This window comes from Rhipicephalus microplus, chromosome X, assembly GCF_043290135.1.
Source record: "Rhipicephalus microplus isolate Deutch F79 chromosome X, USDA_Rmic, whole genome shotgun sequence".
Lineage (NCBI taxonomy): Eukaryota > Metazoa > Arthropoda > Arachnida > Ixodida > Ixodidae > Rhipicephalus > Rhipicephalus microplus.
The window spans coordinates 254,565,995-254,589,457 of record NC_134710.1 but is presented as its reverse complement, the minus strand read 5'-3'; the positions used below and the strand labels follow the sequence as shown (position 1 = coordinate 254,589,457).

Sequence of the window (23,463 nt, the reverse complement as noted above, 5' to 3'; positions counted from 1 at the left end):
AGGTCCATTGAAGAGAAATAGCGCGCATAACGCAGCCGATCGAGTGAATCGTCTATGCGGGGCAGTGGATAGACGTGTTTCTTCGTGACTTGGTTCAACTTGCGATACTCAATACAGAAGCGCAAGCTGCTGTCTTTTTTCTTGACCAAAACCACGGGGGACGCCCAAGAACTTTTCGACGGTTGTATGACGTCATCCGCGAGGATCTTGTGTACTTGCTTCTGAATTTCCTCGCGCTCTTTCGGAGACACACGGTAGGGGTTTTGCCGAATCGGTTGCGTGTTGTTTTCAGTAATGATGCGGTGCTTGGTCAATGGTGTTTGCTGTACCTTTGACGTACGCGAAAAGTAGTCTTCGAATCGGTGTATAAGTTCAAGCAGGCGCTTCCTATCAGAGGGTGGTAGCGTAGAGCAGATGTACACCGACAAAGTTGTCGAGGCGGGGACAGCCGCGTCATCTGGTTGCAAGGTAAAACAATCCCCGGCTTGGTCTACATCGTCGTAGTAGGCGATTGCGGTACCCTTCTGAATTTGACGGCGCTCGTTGCTGAAGTTTGTGAGGAGCACTTCTGCCTGTTCACCAGTAAGCGCCAGGACGCTCCTCGCGATGGAAATTCCTTGCGTGAACAAAAGAGTGACTATGTGCTCCACTATCACATCTTTATAGCAAGGACACCCACTGGACACCGACTCAAGGCAGCAGGATCTCGGTGGGAGTGTCACATCATCGGCTATTCGCAAACGGCCGCGTGGTTCTTCACTGCTGTTGTCGGCATAAGGATGTGCGCAAAACGTCACTATACGTTGAGGGATGTTGATAACAGCGCCATGATCTTGAAGAAAATCCATGCCCAAAATTAACTCTTTACTGCAGTCTCGCAACAGGACGAAAGTGGCCACGAAGCTAGAATCCCCGATGCGAAGTCTAGTGGTGCGTTTACCCGTGGGTGTCATCAGCTGACCACCAGCACTCCTTATGTGCAGCCCTGTCGACGGTGTCTTGACCTTTCTAAGGCGGTCGGCGAGCTTTTGTCGCATGATTGAGAAGTCGGCGCCAGTGTCGACCAGTGCTGTAACGTGATGTCCGTCAATGAGAACGCTCAGATCGGCACGTACAACTTCATCAGTATTATTATTCGTCGTCGTATTCATCGTCGTTGTCGCCATACCTTCTTGCGATGATTGGGGGAACTTTTCAGTGTGTCGACGATTGGCAACCATGCCCCCCGAGGTCACATCAGTTAGTTTCCCCGGCGCGGGCTAGGCGAACGGCCTCTAGTGACGTCCGCGTAGCTCTGAGGGAAGTCACGGTGACGCGCAGGTGATGGAGATCGCCAGCGACGCGGGGGGGGGGGGTTGCTTGGGCAGGCGATAGTTGATCGGCACGACGGTCTTCGGAGCGGAAAGAAGCGGGACGAGAAAAGTTCCCTAACCCAGAATCGCCGTGACGGCAATAGCGGGCAATGTGACCGGGTTCTCCGCAGCGGTAGCAAATAAGTCGACGGTCGGCCATGCGCCACAAGCCAGTTCGGCGAACTGGTGGTCGTCTCGTAGAATCCCGTTGCCACCAAGGTACGGCAGAGGGTCGGGGCTGGAAGGGCGTCGCCACAAATGTCGGAGGAGGGTGACGGACCACATCAGCGTAGCTCGCTTGATGTGGCTCAGGACTTGGCGCGGGTGGTGTAATGGCTTGCCTCAACTCCTGGCGGACGATTTCGGCAACAGATGTGACTGCCGGTTGGGCAGGGGGAACGCAGAGGGCCCGAAGTTCCTCACGCTGTATTTCCCTAATCATTTGTCGCAGGAAACTTTCGCATACGGCAGTGTTCTGAGCTGCAGCACTTACTGCCGTGTGGCTCTGCAGGCGGTCAAAGTGTCGGCGTCGTTGTTGCAGTGCGCGCTCGATGACTGTCGCCTCTCTTATGAATTCATCTACTGTTGTAGGTGGATTTTGTACGAGGCCCGCAAACACTTGTTCCTTAACATCCTGCATTAAATGACGCACCTTCTTCGCCTCGGGCATGTCAGGGTCAGCTCGTCGAAACAGATGGATCATACCCTCTGCGTACATGGCGGCTGTTTCATTGGGTTTTTGCACGCGTGCCTCAATCACTTGCTGTGCGCGATCCCGTCGGTCCGAGTTCAAAAATGTAGCGAGGAGCTTTCGACGGAAGTCTTCCCAAGATTGGAATGTAGCCTCGCGGTCCTCATACCACGTGCGAGCGCTATCTTCCAGTGCGAAATATGCACGGCCAAGTTTGTGCTGTTCGCTCAAGTGGTTGGATACAGCGACCCGTTCGAACTGTTCGAGCCAGTCCTCGACATCCTCGTACCCTTCCCCACGGAAAACTTCAGGAACGCGATATGTTCAAGAGTTACCTGTGAGGGAAGAGTGGTCTGCGATGGCGGGATAACCGTGGATGTCGTAGGAGCTGCCATGCTGGAAAGAGGCGGAACAGGTGCGGACTCTGGACTTGGGCCTAGTAGGCGCCGACTGAATCGGTGCTCTGGAGTCGTGACGAGGGGCTGTGTCTCTGGACTAGGTGAACGGGTCCGAGCAAGACTGTCCTGCATCAGGTTGTAGGCTCCGGCACCTCCACCAGTGTCACGACGTCAAAACAGAGGTCTTGCCGCAGAAACTGAGACACCAGAAGCAGGTAGGTTCTTTTAATAGAACGCGCAAGATTCTGCCTTGCGGACCTTCATTACAGACCTTCTTTTTACTCCCTCTCTTTGCTACTCAAATTTTTCGCGCCTTCAACAACAAACATTACTTTTTTTCCTGTGTGTACCGTTTTAATGCATTACGCATCCAATTTTTCGGGCCTTCAATTACTAGCCGTTGGTTTTCCTATGTGTAACATTTTAGTGCATATGCATCTCAGTGTGGGTGATACCCTGATTGGTGTAACCATTTTTTTTGAAGCGCTTATTCCTGTTCTGTTGTGTGCAGTAGCTCATATGTATACTTTTTATTATCAGTCCTTCTTTTACCGGTGCCTCTTTTTTTTGTAAATTGACACTATTTGCACTTTTGTATGTTTCAGTATTGCCTCGTCGTTTCTCTTTTTCTTGTTTGTAGCGTTCCCATGTTTTTCGAATACAATATCGTTTCTTTGTTTAGTTGTTAGCGTGCATATATTTTTTACTTGCATATTTTTGTTATCGCAATAGAATTGCGATACTTTGGTGTGTTGTGTCTATTACTGTAAATTTCTACAGCATGCATATCTGCCGTCTGCTGTTGACGTTTGAATTGGGCTGACGGGCCTGTCAAGCTGCTTGTATGCAGCTTTTGTCGTCAGCCTTTCAATGTATTCACGATAAATAAATAAAAATGAAGAACTACAAGCTATCAAGAGAGTTCTTCTTTTTTGTCCATTTCGTAGTCTTTCGTGGCACATGCACAACTGCCATCGTCTTTCTTGAGCAAGCACGTGACAATATATATATAACATATACAGTGAGTGATGACGGCAACGCCAGCGGCAAAATCCAGCCGAGAGTGTCCATATAACTGCCATCACAATAAATAATTCAACGTGGTAACTTTGACAATGCCATACGAGGAAACGTTATATGTGTGTGGTATTTACAAACAATAGACTTGTGTCGTGGTTGTTCACCGTACTGTTGACACACACGACGAAATTCAGGCCACATTTTTTTTTAAACATTACGTGTAGCTATGCGTCTACAGCCCTTACCTCGTGGTGCTTTTGAAGAACCTCTCCGAGCCGCTGCCAATCGGTTGGGTCATAATTGACCAGATAGTAGCCGGTCTGGTTGACGTTAAACTTAACCCAGCCATGCTGCCCGGCGTCGTAAATGTGGAATTCATCTGAAGGAGACAGAGTCAGAAAAATAAAACACCAAAAACATGAGAGAACGAGGTACAGCTTCAGATGAAGTTGCGCCGATGCTATACGAAGACACAAATGTGAATGAAATGCTTTGCTAAAAATAAACTAAAAAGTTTCAGTTACACTGCAATCTAGAGCAATTGGTCAATGAACACACTTGCACGTGTGCCATGTTAAAAAAAGACAAAAATACAGAATATTGCAGTGGAATCTCATGCTCTGAAATAGAGGACCGCTTGGGGCGGTCAGTGCATGCATGGCTACAAGCGCCTATAGTTAATTGTTTGAAATCATGTACTCATTACAAGTTATTCATTAAGTAATGTGTATTCATTTTACCTTGCACATTGCACAGCATTTTTCTTCCTTTTCATCACCTGAGTTTAAAAGACACTATTTTATGAGCCAGAAAACAAAGATTAGAAGGATATATGATTAGAATCGGTAAAGTACCAAACACGTACAGTCGAGTGCATAATTTTAGAGAGCACGGGAGCGCGTGCGGAGCGCACGCGTCGCTGCGCCATCTGGCGGCTGCACGGCTCTGTCCGGGAGCGCGTACTGCGTACGCTCGTCCCATATCACCCGGCAGCCTGCCCTATCGCTCGTTTTAACGGCGCGCATCTCGAAACGATGCGGACGGCGCAAGGTGCCACTTCTGCAGTCGCTGTGCAAGCACCGGTCCCCTGAGCGATAATATAGCGGCGAAAATGCCTCTAATGTAATAGCACGGCTCGACCGCGCCATGCAATACGCTTTTTTCCTTCATGCAGCGCGGAAAACATGCAGTTTCGCAGCTTTTCTCAAACGGAGTTGCGTGATATGCTAATCTTGCAGGGATGAATTTTGTGCTCTGTCTCAGAGACGTTATGCCAGCTCCATTTCTTGGTGCGAATATCGCGCGTGCAGTGGTATGCAGTAAACCACTGAATATCGCGCGTCCAGAATGAATAGCCAGGAAACGCGATAAACAGTTTATTATTATAAGCCAGAAAAAAAGAAAACGATATCTATAACTGCTATCCAGGAAAGATCACTACTTTGAGTATTTATTCAAACGCCCATCGGCGGCAATCACTTGCGCCACACGAGATGGCATCGAATTGTAAAGCGCGGCCACGATCTCGGGGCGTGAACGAAATGCGTCCCACTCCTCCTGTATGGCCGCGAATAGGGTCTCCTTCGTTGAAGTTCCAAGATTCCGCGCCGCACGTCGGTGTTTCACGAGACTCTAGACGTTTTCAATGGGGTTCAGGTCCGCTCCTACAGGTGGCCATTCCAATGTGTGAACGACAAGGTTCTCAAGCAAAGATTTCCCAATGCAAGCAGTGTGAATCGGGCTCCAGTCATGCTGGTACACGAAACAACCATCCTTGAACGGCCCACTCAAGACATAAGGAAGCAATTCTCTCTCTATTATATAGGAGAACGTGGAGGCTGAAAGGTTCCCATCGATAAGAACCGGTGGTCCAAGTCCTTCCCTGGTCATGGCGGCCCAGACACTCACAGAGCATCGGCCACTGGCAAAGACCGACTGCGTGTACTGTGGTGAATACCTGGCGAGGAAGGAAATGCTGGATTGGTTACACGGATTTACAAGAATGACAATGGTTCATAGTCACTTTATCCCCAAACAATTTCGTCTTACTTGAAGATCCATATAATGAAATTTTAATTATGCGAGAACGCCAAGATGGTGCGAAATATTCGACATGTTAGTAAGGCACCCTCCTCGCAAACTCAACTGTATTTTTCTAAGGTAATGAGGTACAATATACAAACATTGGCTAAGGTGCTTAAGTTTGGCGAGCTGCTCACGATAAGAAGTAACACAGCTTAAAGAGAATCAAAGCTAAGCAACGTTCTACAGCAAGTTCGAAGAAAATAAAGTGCTGGGCTTTACTTGCCTTAACCACAACGTAATTAAGGCGCACTGTAATGGGTGACCTGCCATTAATTTTTACCAGCTGCGGTTACTTACCCTGTGCACTACTCTTTCTACACATTGAATTGTAAATAGTACAAGGATGACATTAATGTAGAAGACAAATCGCAAATGTTACCTCGAGTTCACTGGACGCCATACTCGCCGTTCCTGATACCAGCGACTTGAAAACGTTTATTCATCGCTGAACACGACTTCCACCCACTCTTCTGATCACCATGTCTGCACAGAACGTGCAAACAGCAGTCGCATGGATCTTTGCCTGTCCGTGATGTGGGGCTTCTGGGTCGCGACGCAGTTGGCAATCCCTGCTTCTGCCAACCTCTTACGGATAGTCCAGGCGGATGCGTTGAGATGCAATGCATCTTTTATGCCTTTCGCTGTTATATGGGGATCAGCTACTACGTCGCCTGTCCACTTCGTCATCTGTGCATCTTGACCTTCCAGCACGGTCTCTGTCACTGATCCCTGCTGTTTGTCGGTACGCTTGGATGACACGACTCACCGCATTTCTTGACCTTTGAAGGAGCCGGCAGATGAGCCGCTGAGAAAAGCCTTGGATGCTTAACTCTACGATGCGTCTCCTTCCATCAGCTGGTACTCGTGGCGACATTTTTGAAGACGAATGTGGGGGCCTTGAAACCCCCGATGTTATACTCTTTCGAGAATGGCACTCTCCAATAACTGCCTAATAGCAGGGCTGTGCCGCGATATGCTGCCATTCAACATTTGCTGTACAAGATAATTTCTTATTGTCACCAAGCCCGAAAGAACACGAAACAAGGCAAAGAATTGACAAAAATGACAAAATGGTACTGCGCCTGCGTCGCAAGCACGCGTGAACCTTCTGAGTGCCCAATTTTTCTGAGAGTGTTATAATAAAGAATCGCATTTCCACGCAGTGAGTAATATGTACAAAAGGAGCGGTGTGCCGCCGTGCGAAATATTTGGTCGAACAGCTTAAGGAATTAAATTTTGTTTTCTTGTGGGGCCTCCAACATTTGAGCACTTCGAACTGAAATGTGCTCGCCTGTAGTTCACTCCAGTATTTTACAAAACAACGTGACCAGAATACCAGAATACACGCTGATGCTCGAGCGACGGATGCTAATGGAGGCAGTCTCAATTCCCGACTACTTCGTGTTCGAGAATGTTCCGTGCATATGTCATGGGTAGAGTTCTATTGAAATACTGAAAGCGGTGACGCCCCTTTCAACCTTCGTGATTTTCTCTGGTTTCCGGAAAAAAACATTCCCAGATACCCCCAAGTAGGAAATTACTCGAAAGTGAAAGCCTATGACATCTCTTGCACGTCTCAATCCGCATTAATTCACGCTTATTTGTCTTAATCTACTATAATGCATCCAATTAATGGGTTGACTTCAATCGGGGTTTATAGTTTGAGTAGTAGAAGACGACAATTGAATATCTGAAATTCGAATCCTAGAAACTGTTGCGTCGAGGCTCGACTCCTACCAATAATAAGTGCGGGCTCTCGTCATGACAGAACCACGATATAGAGAGAGAAAAAAAATTTATTATATAGATATGACATAGAGCTCCACCAAAGTAACGTCTTGGGAATGTTTGCTCATTCGGGGTTCTTTAACGTCCACTCAGTATACTAGTTTCAAGTATTTCCGATGGAGGCGGAAATGTTGTAGGCCCGTGTGCTCAGATTTGGGTGCACGTTAAGAACCCCAGGTGGTCGAAATTTCCGGAGCCCTCCACTACGGCATCTCATAATCATATGGTGGTTTTGGGACGTTAAACCCCACAAATCAATCAATTAGTTTCAAGTATGTCTCCTCTATCGAATTACGACATGCGTGACTAGACTTGAAGATGCGTCTTTCGTGTCAGCAGCCGAGCATCGAAACCACTGCACCACCGCAGCGGCCTGAATAAAGGATTTATCCTTAATAAACCGAGTTTGTTTTCACCTTTCTCCCTCGGCTCTTTTCTGCAGCTGTTGTACGTTTGGTGGTTTCATGCATGTTCATTGACACATGATATTTGAACCGAGTATTACTACGTGCGTTAGTTCGGCGAATGAGAGCACGAAAGGCAACACTGTTGGCTGAGCTTATTGATTGCCTAACTCTACATTCAAAATGTGATCACGCCGCGGATTGCCTAGGAGTAACGTGCACTATGTGCAGCACGCCGAAACCCGCAAATGATGTGCTGTCGTCACATTAGCGCTCGGCTTTTTTCATTGTCTTCACAGCGACTACAGAAGGGACAACTTGCACCGTACGCATCGTTTCGAGATGCGCGCCGTTGAAACGAGCGAAAGGGCAGGCTGCCGGGTGATATGGGACGAGCGTGCGCAGTACGCGCTCCCGGACGGAGCCGTGCAGCCGCCAGATGGCGCAGCGACGCGCCTCGGCACGCGCTCCCGTGGTCTCTAAAATTATGCACTCGACTGTACATAACCCAGTTTTTGTCGTCGTAATGGTCAGGCAACTACGAGAACACAAAATAAGCAGTGCGCGTGCCAGTGAAATCTGCCTGTGTTTTGAGGTTTAAAAAATGCATGCGCTTATGTGACCTTGTTCGTCGTGAAGCCAGATCTGCTTGACTTTATTTTTTGCCGCCGAAGTCTTGTAGCTGAGAGGTATGCTCCATTTGTACCTACAGTCAGACAGAAAGAACAGAAAAACAATAAATTTTTATGAGGGATTATTTGTTGAGGTTCTTAAGACCGGTTCAACATGTGCTGATAGAGGTTTTAGGCACTTGTAAGCGTCTGTACGAGCGAGATATAAAATTACGAGAAGATGGTGATAGTCAGAAAGTCATGCTCCAGTCGTGCGTCTTGGCATCTACTTGAATTTAATTCGTTCAGTTCATTCAATGTTTCTAGGACCTAGTAGCAACATGTAATAGATGAAGTTAGAGAATCATGACTATAGGGCAAAGACACCTTATGGTTGAAAAGCTGAAAAATGCCATATTACAGCACATAGCATAAGCACAGGGTATGTAAAAAACTACTATAGAAATGCCGATTAAGTGATTTTCATGCGACATTCTTTTGCAAGAAACAAGGCTTTCTGAACCAACGTTCTTATGAATTACGATGTGCAACGAGTGTACCAATTACTTAATTTGCGCATACTGAATGCAGAAGCTTTGCTTTAATTACGAGTGTAGTGCCCGTGGTTTTAAGTATGCAACGTGGCTGTGCGCTAGAAAGCCATCACTGGGAAATTGCATAAAGTGTGTGTACTCAACGGCACAGCAGATTAGCAGCCTCGCCACGCACCCGTAAGGAGAAACGTCGGATTCGTTTCGCTGGTGCTGCGTATTGCGCAGGAAGCGTTCCTGGACCACTCGTATGAGCGTTGGGTCGTCGGGGCTGCGACTGATGGTTACCACCGGGTAGCCCATCTGGCGCGTCCACGTGTCCATAATGACTGATACGTTGTAGCCCTCCGGCAGCGTCTGCGCATAAACACATGTCGAATGTCGCATGCATCACTCTCCGGAAGAGTGATCTCATAGATTCAAAGATATTGCCACGTTCCTTCGTCAAAGTGTGGCAGTTTGGGCTAGTTGGTATGGCATGACAATAGTTATAGCGCGAGAACAGAACGACTACAAAGCGCCCATGTCCTTCTTGTCTCTTTGTCGTCGTTCTGTTCTCGCGCTATAACTATATATCGTCCTTCCTCAAGTTTTGTTATCGCCATGTTGCACGTATACGTATTTCTCAGCGCAAACCGCGCCTGCAGAGTTCGAGAAGCTTCGGGTCTGTAGTAGACCATTTCGTTAAAGTCACGCCCACATTGCGAACAAGACAGATTATTCTGGAACCTATGTGGCTCCCATAGCGATAACTCTAGAGTATTCGTTGCCCGCACAGCGCCACGAACGGCGACGCACTATCTCGAAACACCGTATCTTTTACAGTGCATGCCAGGGTGACCGCAAACATAGTAAACACGAGGAATTCAAGACGCCGCCCCACGGATCTGTACACAACTGAACAAAAAATTACTTCGTATCATTTCCGTCGTAAGGCACTGCATGATGGGCTCTCTGCTCCGTGACTGCACGCAAAGCACTTACGAACGCTATAGCGATGGGCGAGAGCAAGGAATGGCCAGAGGTGAGGGTGGTGAACGGCTGGATCGGGCGCATATGGCTGGCATTGATAAAATAGGGGAGGCGTTGGCCAGTTAAACTGTTGAGCTGTAGGAGTACTTTTGAAATCCTCCACCGAAGTGCCATCGAACCCAATAATAACGCATTTCAATTAAACGAAATTCTGTGAAGCAAGCATTTCGCTTTTCCAAACATATTCTGTAGCACTATCCTATGCCTTCCGTGTAATGTTTATCACTTCAACAGGTACAGCTGCACTTTTTGAGTAGCATAGTTTTAGCATGGCTTTTTCGAGCAGGCCCGCCAATGGCACGCTACCGCAGATATTCGCGGAGGGCGCGATCTTACGTTGACAAGGGTGCTTTATTACCGAGTTCCGAAACTCGCATACGATGAACTAAAACTCGTTTGCCTGCGTACATTTTTTTCACAGCTAGCAGGAGGCATAATTTCAACGATAGCTGTAGTCATAGCACATTGATCCACGAGCCAAATCAAAATTTAATCTCTGCATATGAAACACTGGATGTATTTCTTGTTATTGATACGCTTGCAGACAGTGAAGTCCTTTACTGCCCGGCAATGCGTGATGCCGGAAATGATTCATGACAGCTTGTACACATATATATAATAAATCAATTCGTGATCACTGCCATCTAAAATCATCAAAAAATTGATTCATTTTCCACAAGGTACTCAGTAAGCATAAATCCACATGCCAATAGGCTGCAAGACAAATAAATTAATGGAAGTTTCATTTGACGGTCCATACAGTGAACTCTCACTTGCACGGACGTCGGTTTGAGGAATATTTCAGAATAACCAACTTTTAGATAATCCCCGATAATGTTCCTGTGTATACAAAATATTATGTTGAATAAATTTCTGAATGGTGAATATTTCAGTTGGACGAACTTGATCAGCGGACCCAGCTCATTTTGCAGATCAATTCAACGAAGTTTTTCGTTCCGCAGCGCTGGCGTAGCCGATGCACGCCTCCCCCAAATCGCGCATCTATCGGCGGCTGTGTCACATCACTTGTTCAAGAAGCACTGTTGGGGAAAAACGACCGGACAGGAGACAAAAATAAGCCACGTGAGCACCACTTCTTTTTTAGGAACGAAGCTCCGAAGGCCCGCACCCCATCGTCTTCGTCGAAGCTCTCTGCACCGGGCATGCGCGCCGAGCAAAACAACAGGCGCGCTCTCCCGGCGCAGTGCAGGAGCGGCGGCAGATGGCTCCACATACAGGCACTCAGCCGCACACTCCGCTGGTCTCGCCACCGGGCGTAGCCGACGCTCGATGGCAGTTCACTCAAGTGAGAGTTCTTTGTATTTCCTTCGGCTTGGAACAACAAGATATAGTGACTTACATGTTTCAAGTCAGCGAACTTACATAGGTCGGTCACTCATGAGTCGACTCACTCAGATTCAGGTTGAGCCATGAGTCTGACTGAGTCCGGAGGAGAAATATTTTAGTCAGTTTGAGCCCATGTGCCCCGTGTTGAAATAAAAAGGGGAGTATGTGAGTCCAAGAGAAACCTTAGTGCAAAATGTATTTCTTGAGTAAGTCTGAGTGAGCTCTTCTACACTTTCTTGCCGATCTATGGTTCTATTTACTTCACTTCAACGGTACTATCAGCCTAACGTCGGCTAACGTTTATACTCACGACGATTTGTATATACTTCAAGGGAACATCGTTCATACGCCAGCTTAATATTGAGTGATCAAAGGCGTGAGTTACTGAAGAAGGGGGGCCGCGACTTCAGCACCCCCCACCTCCCATTCCTGGAGATCTTTTACATAGAATTCTGGATAGAAATGTGTCGTGTGAGTCATTAAAAAAAAGTCCTTATTGGATTCCAACCACTGATTTCACATATATAAAAATATGAGATCAAAAGGTGCAAGTAGAGTACCGATTACACGATATAATGGTGTTAAATAGCATCGACACTACTTTCGAAAAAGCCAATTGTACGCTGATAGACTCATCAGTCCACTCACACAGACTCATATAGAGCGGTAGGTCTTGTAGTAATATTTTGGTGCGCCTGAGTCCGAGTGAGTCCGGCTGAAAAAAAAAATATTGTGAATCTGAGTGAGCTTCACATGTCTCCACGAATGGTACTGGAATACTCGTGGCACAACTGGGCTCACCATTTGTGGTTGTGCACTTATTAAACTTGTTTATTAGAAACTGTTGAATCATCAACTATTGGGCAGATTGACGTGGAGTTCATCTGCAATAGGTGCATTACTGCCACAGGCTAGTTAACTATCTGCTAGCTGATTAAGTGGATTATTTCCTAGCTAATTACACACGCAAGCATAATTTACAGGCATCTCGACGTTGAGTCAGTAAACTTGATAAAACTAGTCGCTCCCACGGTCTTATCATGATGCATCATCCATGGCATATTTTGGTGTACTGTAGTTACATCACGATTGATTAATTGTTATCTGCTACCTTGCAGAGAAATTTCGGTCTTCAATATTCTCTATCTATACAGAAAACTCATATGTTTGCACTGGTACGAGCTGTACTACAAAAAAGTACCGATACGTACATACACAGGGTGTTTGGAGAAATGTGTCCAATATCCTTTTAAAATTACAGAAAGGAGGTATCGGCGTGCTACTTTCGGCGTTGCTTTCCTGTGGCAGAAGACATCTTCAGATGGGCACACACATTAAAACCTACAGTAACTACGGAAATTAACACGATTAACTTCTAACCACTGGTGATAGCCGGTCGAGTCAAACGGGCGAATTCAAGCCCTTCCTACGAATAGCCACTTTGAAATTTTGGGAAAGCGGCCACTCGTAATCACCTCGGAGCGATGCAATCTGACCAATTTAGCTGCCGAAACCAAAACTGACACACCCAACAGCGCATATACCATTCACTTCGACAACACCCCCAATGATGACATTGCTTTCCTCGCATAGGTGGAGAAGAATATGAGCGAGCGTCGATAAGCGGCTTCGAAGCGAAGTTAGCAAGGTATTTAAATTGAGAGCTCATAACGCCGAGGGAAAGAGTGCCGTCAATGAGGGCGTTGCATAGGTGAATTGCAGATGCGTTGTTTGGTGCGTCGGTTATGGTTTCTCTAGTTAAATTAGGCTCATTGCATCACTCCGCGGTGATTACCAGTGTCCGTTTTCCCAGAAATTCAAAGTGGCTATAGACTATTCGTAGGGAGGGCTTGAATTCGCCCATTTGACTAGACCGGCTATCACCACTGCTTAAAAGTTAATTGTGCTATTTTGTACAATTACTGCCGCAATGAATGTTTGTGCGCCTCTGAAGATGCCTTTTGCTACAGGAAAGACAACGCCGCAAGTAGCATGCAGATATTTCCTTTCTGTGATTTTTAAAGAATATTGGACACATTTCTTGCAACACCCTGTATACACAAGCTGTCTATATCAAGGGCACCTTCCAGCTCATTGTGTTTTGCAATGTACGTTCTTTTATTCTTTGTTAACTCGAAAAGATGAAGAGGCACTTCCTCGCATGTGACACAATCTGTGATGATCTGTGCTGCCGTGTCACGTGCCGTTGCTAAGCTTGTTTGACGTGGTCGGTTGACCTTACACGCGAGTTCTTGAAATGTGTCTTTATAGCACTTTTGCGTAGTAAAGTACGTGTACGAAATATTCTTCGAAAAATCTAGCGGCAGCTCCTTCTATTATCTGCGATCTATCAGTATGCATCACTGGCGTATACCAAGAAGGGTGGGGGAGGTCAAACTCCCAAGAAAATTAAAAATTTTTGTATCGGCATTTATACACACACGCATACAAACCAGCGCACGCACGACCATAGAGAGTGGTAGAACGCCACCCCTGAAAAAAAAAAAATTCTGCCTAAGCCCGACGTATGCATTCGCGCGGTTAGAGTGTGGGTATCTTGCTCTTGTCTGGACTCTTCTGTCACTGCGGCAAACACACAATTGCTTGTTGGTCTTCTTTCATATCGGCCTTTAAGCAGCCTGTAAGCGGCCTTTTATGTATCAGATAAGCCTATTCATACGAACAGTACTGATAATAATGCAGCTACGTTATTTTAGTAAAAGCCTAATAGTCATTATTTGCTACTAATGTTACGAACTGCAGTTACCAGAAGTGTTCGTTAGCAAACGGGGCGGACAGTTTCGTAGCTCACTTGTGAAATTTCAACGAGCTCATTGTATAGCCTAACTAAACAAAACATGAATACCGGCATGTCCTCACTTGCCGTCTAACATAACTAAACAAAACGGAGGAACGAACAAACGGACTGCACAGAACAAAACATTTGTGCCCTTCATCGCTTCCTGCGTATTCCTTTACTGTTATCTTTAATCAATGGGCAGCAAACAAACTAGATCTGAAACGCTGTTATTCCTAGAGCTTGTAATAGCACGTCCCTCCTCATTATCCCTTGCATACACTTGTTGGACACAATAATAATGAGAACTAAGAGACAATAATGATGCTAAGAGAAGTACAGGGACGTTATTAGAAGTAATTGTAATGTAAATGTGATGAAAAAAAGTGGACGAAAATATAACTTGCATTCTTTTCGTCCGCTTTTCATTCTTCATATTTACATTACAATTACTTCTATTAACGTACCCTATACTTCTCTTAGAATCACTATTGTGTCTTAGTTCTCATTAATATTGTGTCTAAAAAAGCAAACGAGTCTTTAAGTTCACACTTCCTTATTACATACATTTGAGAAATTCCACTTCCTGTGTTTGCCTAAACTGCTAGCCCCGTCTTTCACAGGTAAAATGTCCGATAGGGGTAAATATTAGCAGAGTCTTTCAAGGACGCTGATATTAGTACTGCCTCAAAAAACACGTTGTCAGCCCCATGAGAATCTTATTGCCGAAACTATGGCTTCTGTACTGAACCTTTGCGGATTATTAGCTTTGTCTCCATCTTAAAAAAGTTCCCTGTACTTGTCTAAGCAAGTGTTACCTCACTGTTTATTGCGCGGTTTGCCATTTTCTTCAATTCGAGCTTTGGAAAAATTGTAAACACAAAAATTATTGAATGCTTAAGTATTAGATTAGAGTCACAGTGTGCGGGATGAGTCACGGGGCTTCACCGTAGTAGACAACACATTTGTGCAAGGCTTCGCCTCACGATACTGTAAAGAACTGCTAATGTGGACAAAATCATCTGACAAGGAAATTGTACAATCATGGTTCATACACGTGAAGTATGAATCAGCCATGATATCTCCCCACTTCACGGTACCGTTTCTGGAACTAAACAGGAAGAGACATGCTGGTAACAGTGTCCATTTCATTTGTTAGAGTCATGTAATTGCGGCATTGTTCCGACCAATGAGTTTCAAAGGGTTTTCCGTGCCGTGAATGTCGATTGAAACAGATGGCCTGCCTGCGCAACTCCGTTGGTGCGTGCTGGTCACGGCCCGCGCTTCTCCGCTGGGCTAAACGCTGGACCACGTTTGCACCGGATGGGTGGGATTTGTAAGCATCGGACAAAAGCCGCATACGCGAAAAGGCTGCGGGACGAACAAAACGGAGGCAAGGATGTCGAAGATATATCGTCATCAGCTCCGCCGTGCAGCGAATTTCAAACAGCAAACGACCAACGTTGACTACATAAAACTCGTGTCCGGCAGAAGACCATTGGGCAAGTGTACCTGCGTGTAACCTAAAATATCGTTGTTGGTATTACTGTAAGCACTGTCTGGAGGTTAGCCCTTATAGAACATGTGCGCTTTCGTAGTCTGGCACTTGAAAAAAGAAATACACGAGAACAATATACCTTTTTTGATAATTGACCTTGATACAACACTCTTAGACAACAGAAACGAACTATCGTCTCTCTCTCTCGATATATAGCCTGGCTCCAGAAAGGAGCCTTTTCAAGGTGATGTATATGAGATTATTTTGACAGTAAAGAGAAATGAAGCGGTTTATACTGGGAAACAAAAAAAAATATTTCTTTGAAAACGCCATCTTCATTGCTTCCCATGACTCATATCGTTAGCAAAAAAAAGTACAAAAAATGGCCCCGTAACTGCATGTTACACTGCAAATGTCGTCGAAGGACGATAGTCTTAGTCTGGAGAGAGTGAACAAAACGTTTATTTGATGTTCTGCGCAAGAAAATCGGTTAATGGTATACTGGAGGCGCTGCGTGAGAGTGCCTCGAGGCTGCAGCGGAGGCGAATGAGTGCATCAAGTCACGTCACATGTGTGACATGAGCGCTATCTGGCAGTTATCTTGGAAAACGTAGCGTGCGCGCCCTGCGAGCCCGTCTTGGAGGTGATAAGGTGTAGAACGCAAGACGATGGGTAGGTGCCACCACCATGTCGTCTGAGCGAAGCGTTGGAAACACTGCCTTTTCGTGCAAGCGTTGCCTAGTCAGCTCAAAGTGATAAACGCTACGGTCCTTATAGTTACTTAAGTATGCCTTTTCTAGTAAGAGACACACAACAATAGGTTCACAGACACCCGTACGCGTGCTCGCTCGGGCAAAACTAGTGACGTCACGGTGGCAGTGAGCAGGTCTGAGAATATTTTTCTATCCACACCGAGTTCAATGGCGAATCTGTAGTTTTTTTCTCGCCTTCACAACCCTTCCTACAAGCGCCGTCCCCTCCTCGCCGCTTATTTCTTCATAAAAGACGTTGAGTGTCAGCACTACGCATTGAGCCAGTAAGGATTTCGCGCTTTTCGACAACAGACTGTTATCACCACTTGCGCAGTCACAAACGCAGAAAACGAAGAGAATGCAGTTTATCGCGCACTAAAGTCAAGCCAGACAAAGCAGAACATGGCACAACGGGCAAGCGACTGCATGGCAAAGCAGGGTAGAAGACAATTCACCAAATATATCTCTCGTGTAACGACCAATCGAGAATTCATTTCATTCTGACGCCACGTGAACAAACAGCTGGCGTCATGACTTGTGGGGCAAAGACTGGAAATGCCGGGGGGAATAAAGCTTTCAGTTATGGTATTTTCAGACCTTGTTGACCTTGTTTGTAGGGGACCTTTAGCAGGCTATACCTTCGCCTTCGGCTTATATATATATATATATATATATATATATATATATATATATATATATATATATATATATATATATATATATATATATATATATATATATATATATATATATATATATATATATATATATATATATATATATATATATAACTCATCCCCTGATGAAGGGAGGTCCCCTCCCGAAACTGTTGGGAAATAAATATATTTATCCTTGTTGACAACGCTCCCGTTGTGCCATATCCCATACCTTCACGAAGACTAACTGGCCCATTGAATTATTACTCCCACTATATATATATTGTGAGGGTGGCCGAGAGAGGGCGTTACGTGACGGCGTCATCATCATCGGGACTTGGCCGAGAGAGGGCACTACGTGACGGCGTCATCATCATCATTGGGACTGGAGTGGTGGGGGTTGCGTGTGTGGGGCAGAGAGAGTTCGGGCTGGTAGGAAGGAGTGGCAAGACGTAGCGGTGTGTGGTGTGCGATTTAGGGTTAGCGCGTGACAAGTGGGGGCTCGTCCGGGATGGCTTCAGGCCCGACAACAGCAGCGGACGACATGCCTAGGCTCCAAGGTCTCGTTGAAGAGCTGTTGCTGGGCACCGACGGCTCCGCCATGGAGCGCGAACGAATCGCGGCGGTCGTGCGCGATCGAGTGATGGCGACGCCGCTGCCCACGGCTCCGCACGTGGGAGCATGGACTGGGGCCGCTAACACTGGCGCGGTCCCTCGGGCCACCGACGACTCTGCGCCTCGGCTCGCCGCTGCGCACCTCCCCCGCTACTCCGGTGCTAGAGACTTGCAGTCGCCGGAGGAGTTTCTTGAACGTTTGGAGAACTTCTGCCTCGTGACGGGGGTCGCCGCCGATAAGCGACTGACACACGTAGTACCGGCTGCCCTCGAGGGTGGCGCGAAGTTGTGGTGGCGGTTCGTGCGCGGGTTCGACTCGTGGGAGCAATTCACCGCCGCCTTCCGCTCCGAGTTCTCGTCGATTGACGCGAAGCGTCGCCTGAAGGCGGAGCTCGAACAGCGCACGCAGCACCCGGAAGAAAATTTGAAAGAGTTTATATATGCCATCGCTACTTTTTACGACCGCATCGGGGAAGAGGTCTCCGAATCCGAGAAGGTGCAGCGCGTACTGAGGCAGATGCACCCTCAGTTGCAAGATCTGGCGGAGGGGCATGCCTACAACGACCTCGCCGAGTTGGTGAAGGCAGCCGACGGCCTAATGGAGCGGGCTTGGCGTCGCCTCCAGTACAGACCACCGCCACTTCCGAGCAACCAAGTAGCCAGAGATCTGGCGTTCCGCCCTAGCCAGGCCCCCGACCATCGCTCACTGCCGCTGCCGAACACTATGGCGACGGCGTCGTTCGCTTCGTTTGCTGCTGCCCCACCGGCACCGCCGACTTATCACTGGCCACTGCATCCAGCTGCGCTAGACCCGTCGTACTGCCGGGACCGACAGTACTCGTGCGACACAGCGCCTCCGTTCTCACTCTACGGGCCAGGACCGATGCCGCGGCAGGAGCCCGCGAGTGGAGCAATGCGTGTGCAGTGCCATCGCTGTGGTGGATTCGGCCACATATCTCGTAACTGTGCCACGGGTCGACGAATGGGGCCACCCGTTTGCTTCCGGTGCCAGCGATCGGGTCACCTGCAAGCACAGTGCCCGGGAAACCAGTGGCGGTAGGTGCTGCCCCGGCGGGCACCTACGGCAGTGCGCACCAAGTAGCGACCACAGCCGGTGGCAAAGAGCCCCTTATGGACGTCCGTATAGGGTCGTCGACGTTCAAGGCCCTGCTAGATACAGGCTCAAGTGTAAGCTTCTTCGGACCGCACGCCGCGGCGGCGGCCCAAGCTTCTGGAGCCAAACCCAAGGCAGACGTACGCGTGCTGCGTTTGGCATCAGGCTGGTCGCAGTCAACCATGTCTCTGAAGTGCCAGATCGAGTGGGCTGCCGGTTGCCGCAGACAGCAGTTTTTGTGCGTTCCTGACCTGTGCCGTGACGTTGTCCTTGGTAGGGATTTCCTGACGGTGAGTGGCATCTCTCTGCACGTGTCACTTGGTGGGTGGACTGTCGGCACAGAACCACAAAGCATTGGGCCGTTTGTCAAGGCCGTTAAGGAACAGCCAGAGGCAGTGGATGATTTTGGAGACAGTCTGCGCTGCATTTTTGCTGAGAGCGATGCCACTGTGTGTGCCAGTGTGCCGGAGGCGACTGCAGCCTGCAATGTGATCATTTCCGGCCACTCGTCGGACCTAGACCCACGCATGAAACACATTTTAGAAGAGTTCAGCGAAATCTTCACCACAACTCCGGGCTGCACAACCCTGGCAGAGCATCGCATAGACACGGGAGACAACCCACCTGTTCGATGCAAACTGCGACCAGTGAATTCCAAGAAGCAGGCTATCATGGACAACTGCATTCAAGACCTGCTGGCACAGAACCTCATGCGCCCTAGCCAAAGTCAGCATGCCAGTGCTCCAGTCCTGGTTGAGAAGAAGTCTGGTGGCTACCGCATGGCTGTGGATTACCGCCAGCTAAATGCACGCACTAAGGTGCCAGTCTACCCCATGCCGAGGACTGATTGGTTGCTGGCACAGCTGGGACGAGCCAGGTGGTTCTCAAGTTTTGATCTTTCACAGGGTTTTTTTCAAATCCCTGTTCAAGAGCAAGATATTCCAAAGACAGCGTTCATTTGCCATCGGGGAACCTTCGAGTTTATGAGAATGCCCTTTGGAGTTGCCGGAGGTCCTGCCACGTTTCAGACCCTGATGGACCAACTACTGGAGGGAATTAATCACCAGTTTGCCATGGCGTTTCTTGATGATGTCCTGGTGTATTCGGAGACCCTAGAGGATCATCTTGAGCATGTTCGGGAGGTGTTGAAGCGGATAAGTTCGGCACAGCTGACCATTAACCCAGAGAAGGTGCACGTGTGCTGTCAATACCTTAAGTTCTTTGGCCAAGAAATATCGCCCGGGCAGTGTAGGCCGGACAAGGAAAAAGTGCGAGCGGTGCTGGACTATCCTCAACCAACAACACTCAAACAGCTGCAGGCCTTCCTGGGACTAGCAGGCTATTACAGAGGGTTCATACCTCAGTTTTCTATCACTGCACCTCCACTCACAGAACTCCTTAAGAAAAAGCAACGTTGGCAGTGGGAGCTGCAGCAAGAGGAAGCCTTTAGAGCACTTAAGCAGTCCCTGGCCGATGATGTTGTTGTAAACTTGCCGGACCTCAACAGACCATTCGTGGTGGAAACAGATGCCAGTGGAGTCGGCATTGCAGCGGTGCTTCTGCAGGCAGCCGAGAGTGATGCTCAACTGCGTCCAATAAGCTTCATTAGCAGGGTCCTCACTGAGGTAGAGCAGCGCTATACAGTGCAAGAATGGGAGTGTCTGGCTGTGGTGTGGGCAGTGGACAAGTTCCGACCATACCTTGAGTTCACCGAGTTTGAGGTACACTGTGATCACTCCTCACTATCCTGGATGTTCACCACAGACCAGGCCTCACCACGTGTAAAGCGTTGGGTTTTGCGGCTGCAAGGTTTCAACTGCAGAATCAAGCACAGGCGGGGTCTTGCAAATGTGCCAGCCGACGCCTTGAGCAGAGCTCCCCTTCAGTACCAGGAAGTTCCAAGCCCGAGTCTACACGAGACGCTGTTCCCTATGGCTGTTCCAGAGCCCAGCCCACAAATCAGCTTTGAGGCAGCTGCTGTAGCATCTGAAGTGGACGACACTACTGTCTTGAATGATGCAGGGCTCCTCGCCCAGGAACAAGAGCAGGACCCCATACTGTCAAAACTACGAACTGTGATGAAGAGAGGAAAGCTTCCGCCCACTGACAGTGATCAACCTTTGATAAAAGACCTGGCGGAGACGACCGAGATGGAAGAGAGTGGGTTGCTTGTACAGCACCGAGGGAACAGGAAAGTACCTTGGCTACCAAACCATCTCTGCAACTTGGTCCTGCGACTGTCCCATGACCACCCGATTAGCGGCCACTCCGGCTTTTTTGAGACCCTCAAACGCGTTTCTCAGAATTTCGTGTGGCTGGGTATGCGCTCGGACATATCCAAGTATGTGAGATGCTGCCAGGTTTGTCAGCGCACCAAAGCCCACCGGCAGAAGCCAGAAGGGCTGATGAGCAGTCAATGGGCCACTGCCCCTATGGAACAGCTCAGCGTGGACATAATTGGGCCCTTGCCTATGACACCTCGACGCCACAAGTACCTTCTCGTGGTGATTGACAAGTTCACCAAGTTCATTGAACTTTTTCCATTGCGGGCAGCAAACAGCAAAAGTGTGGTGGCCTGCATGATCCAGGTTTTTTGCAGACATGGCACACCTGCCTCCATTTCAAGTGATAATGGAAAGCCGTTTGTAAGCAGGTTGTGGAAGGGCCTCCTTGAGCATTGGGGCATACAAGACCGACACACTGTTCCGTACCGCCCTGCCGGGCAAATGGTGGAGCGCCACAACGGCATTATCAAGCAGTGCCTTAGGGCTTATTGTTCCAACCACAAAGACTGGGACCAGCACATCCCTGAAATCGCCCTGGCCATGCGCACGGCTGAAAGCGTTGTCACGGGCTACACGCCTGCCTTCCTCTGTTATGGCCGGGAGCTGAGAACCCCATGGACACAGGCTGAGGCCAAAGACGACGCGGAGCCTTCTGCGACAGCATACCGTGCATTTGCTACTGAGGTCTCCAAGTGTCTGCAGGAGGTGCTTGACTTCTCCAGGACACACCAAAACCACATGTGGCGCGCTCAGAAGACTCGCTACGACCAGCACAGGCGGCCACTAACCATACAGGAGGGTGATCTTGTTCTGCTCGAAAGCCACTCCCTCAGCGATGCCACCAAGGGCTTCTCCTCGAAGCTTGCACACCGGCGTTCCGGTCCCTTTCGGGCAGTGAGACGTGTGGGACAGAATGACTTTGTTCTAGTGGACCCCAAAACGGGTCGTCGCCACGGTGTGAGACACGCAGATCAGCTGACACTGTACCATGACGCTGCAGGCGATGTGTAGTGGTGGCTTCACATTTTGAGGGGGGGAGACCTGTGAGGGTGGCCGAGAGAGGGTGTTACGTGACGGCGTCATCATCATCGGGACTTGGCCGAGAGAGGGCACTACGTGACGGCGTCATCATCATCATTGGGACTGGAGTGGTGGGGGTTGCGTGTGTGGGGAAGAGAGAGTTCGGGCTGGTAGGAAGGAGTGGCAAGACGTAGCGGTGTGTGGTGTGCGATTTAGGGTTAGCGCGTGACAATATATATATATATATATATATATATATATATATATATATATATATATATATATATATATATATATATATATATATATATATATATATATATATATATATATATAAATTGTCAACGCATTCTTTTGTTCTGGCACGGCATCTCGCTCGCTGCTTCCTTACAGCGTCTTGTTACGACGTCTTGTTCTCAGATAGACGACCACACCAAAACAAGTTCAGAGCAGGCACCGGAAAACTCAGGGCCGATGGCAAACAAGCGAGAGGACGAGAAGGGCGCGAGTCGCTGTTGTTCGTTGCTTATCAAAGAAAAAAAAAATTGGCCTACATGACGGGTTGCTGTGCACAAATGCGATATTCATATAGGTTACTGAAAAGTCACATCAAGGAAGCGTAAAACTGTTGTAAGCTCATGCCGGGTAAATTGTCATGTTGGATTTGTGGTTATCGAAGAGTGCCGAACGACAGCAAATGACCCTAGCGAACGAAAACACCTTTGAATTCGGCCCCATTTCAATTTACTGTGCGGCAGAATGCACACGCAATATAATAATTAGTGATTGATTAATATGTGGAATTTAGTGTCCCAAAACCCCCATATGATTATGAGAGACACCGTAGTGGAGGGCTACGGAAATTTCGACCACCTGGAGTTCTTTAACATACACCCAAATCTGAGCACACGGGCCTACAACATTTCCGCCTCCATCGAAAATGCAGCCGCTGCAGCCGGGATTCGAACCCGCGACCTGCGGGTCAGTAGCCGAGTACCTTAGCCACTCGACCACCGCGGCGGGGCAATATAATAATTATTACTTTGCCTCTATTCACGAAAACTTCCTCACACTATAACTCTTCGAATGACTATATGCTAGCCAGTAACTTTGGTGGACTTATCAACTGCATGCCATTACGAACACAAATGTGAATTTGGCTGTTAGTACCGAATTGACAAAAGTTTTTGTATGTGAGGGCTTTATCATTCGCCCGTCGCTTTGGTAACGTTTTCAGCAAAATGTGCTGGAGGCATGCGGTCTTAGGAAATAGGAAAGGTTATAGCGAAAGAATGATTTTATTTCGTGAATATGGGCACACTGTCCGTTATTAGAAACAATGTGTGCTACCGTATTCTTTAAAAACAATTAAACTTCGGCCAGGCTTGATATTAAACAAATTTATTAGCCATAGCTGCCGGGCAACAAAGATTCCGTTCTTGCGGAA

At 47.9% G+C, this 23,463-nt stretch overlaps 1 protein-coding gene across 1 annotated transcript in view; it reads right to left on the bottom strand.

Annotated features, from left to right (window-relative positions):
* Positions 1–23,463, bottom strand: part of LOC119162266 (uncharacterized) — a 245,562-nt gene that overhangs the window by 93,017 nt on the left and 129,082 nt on the right. Inside the window, exons 10-12 of the mRNA XM_075878950.1 lie at positions 9,079–9,257; positions 8,362–8,444; positions 3,707–3,840 (exon numbers count right to left, since the gene is read on the bottom strand). Coding sequence (XP_075735065.1) covers positions 3,707–3,840; positions 8,362–8,444; positions 9,079–9,257 — 396 coding nt within the window. The remainder of the gene's footprint in view (positions 1–3,706; positions 3,841–8,361; positions 8,445–9,078; positions 9,258–23,463) is intronic.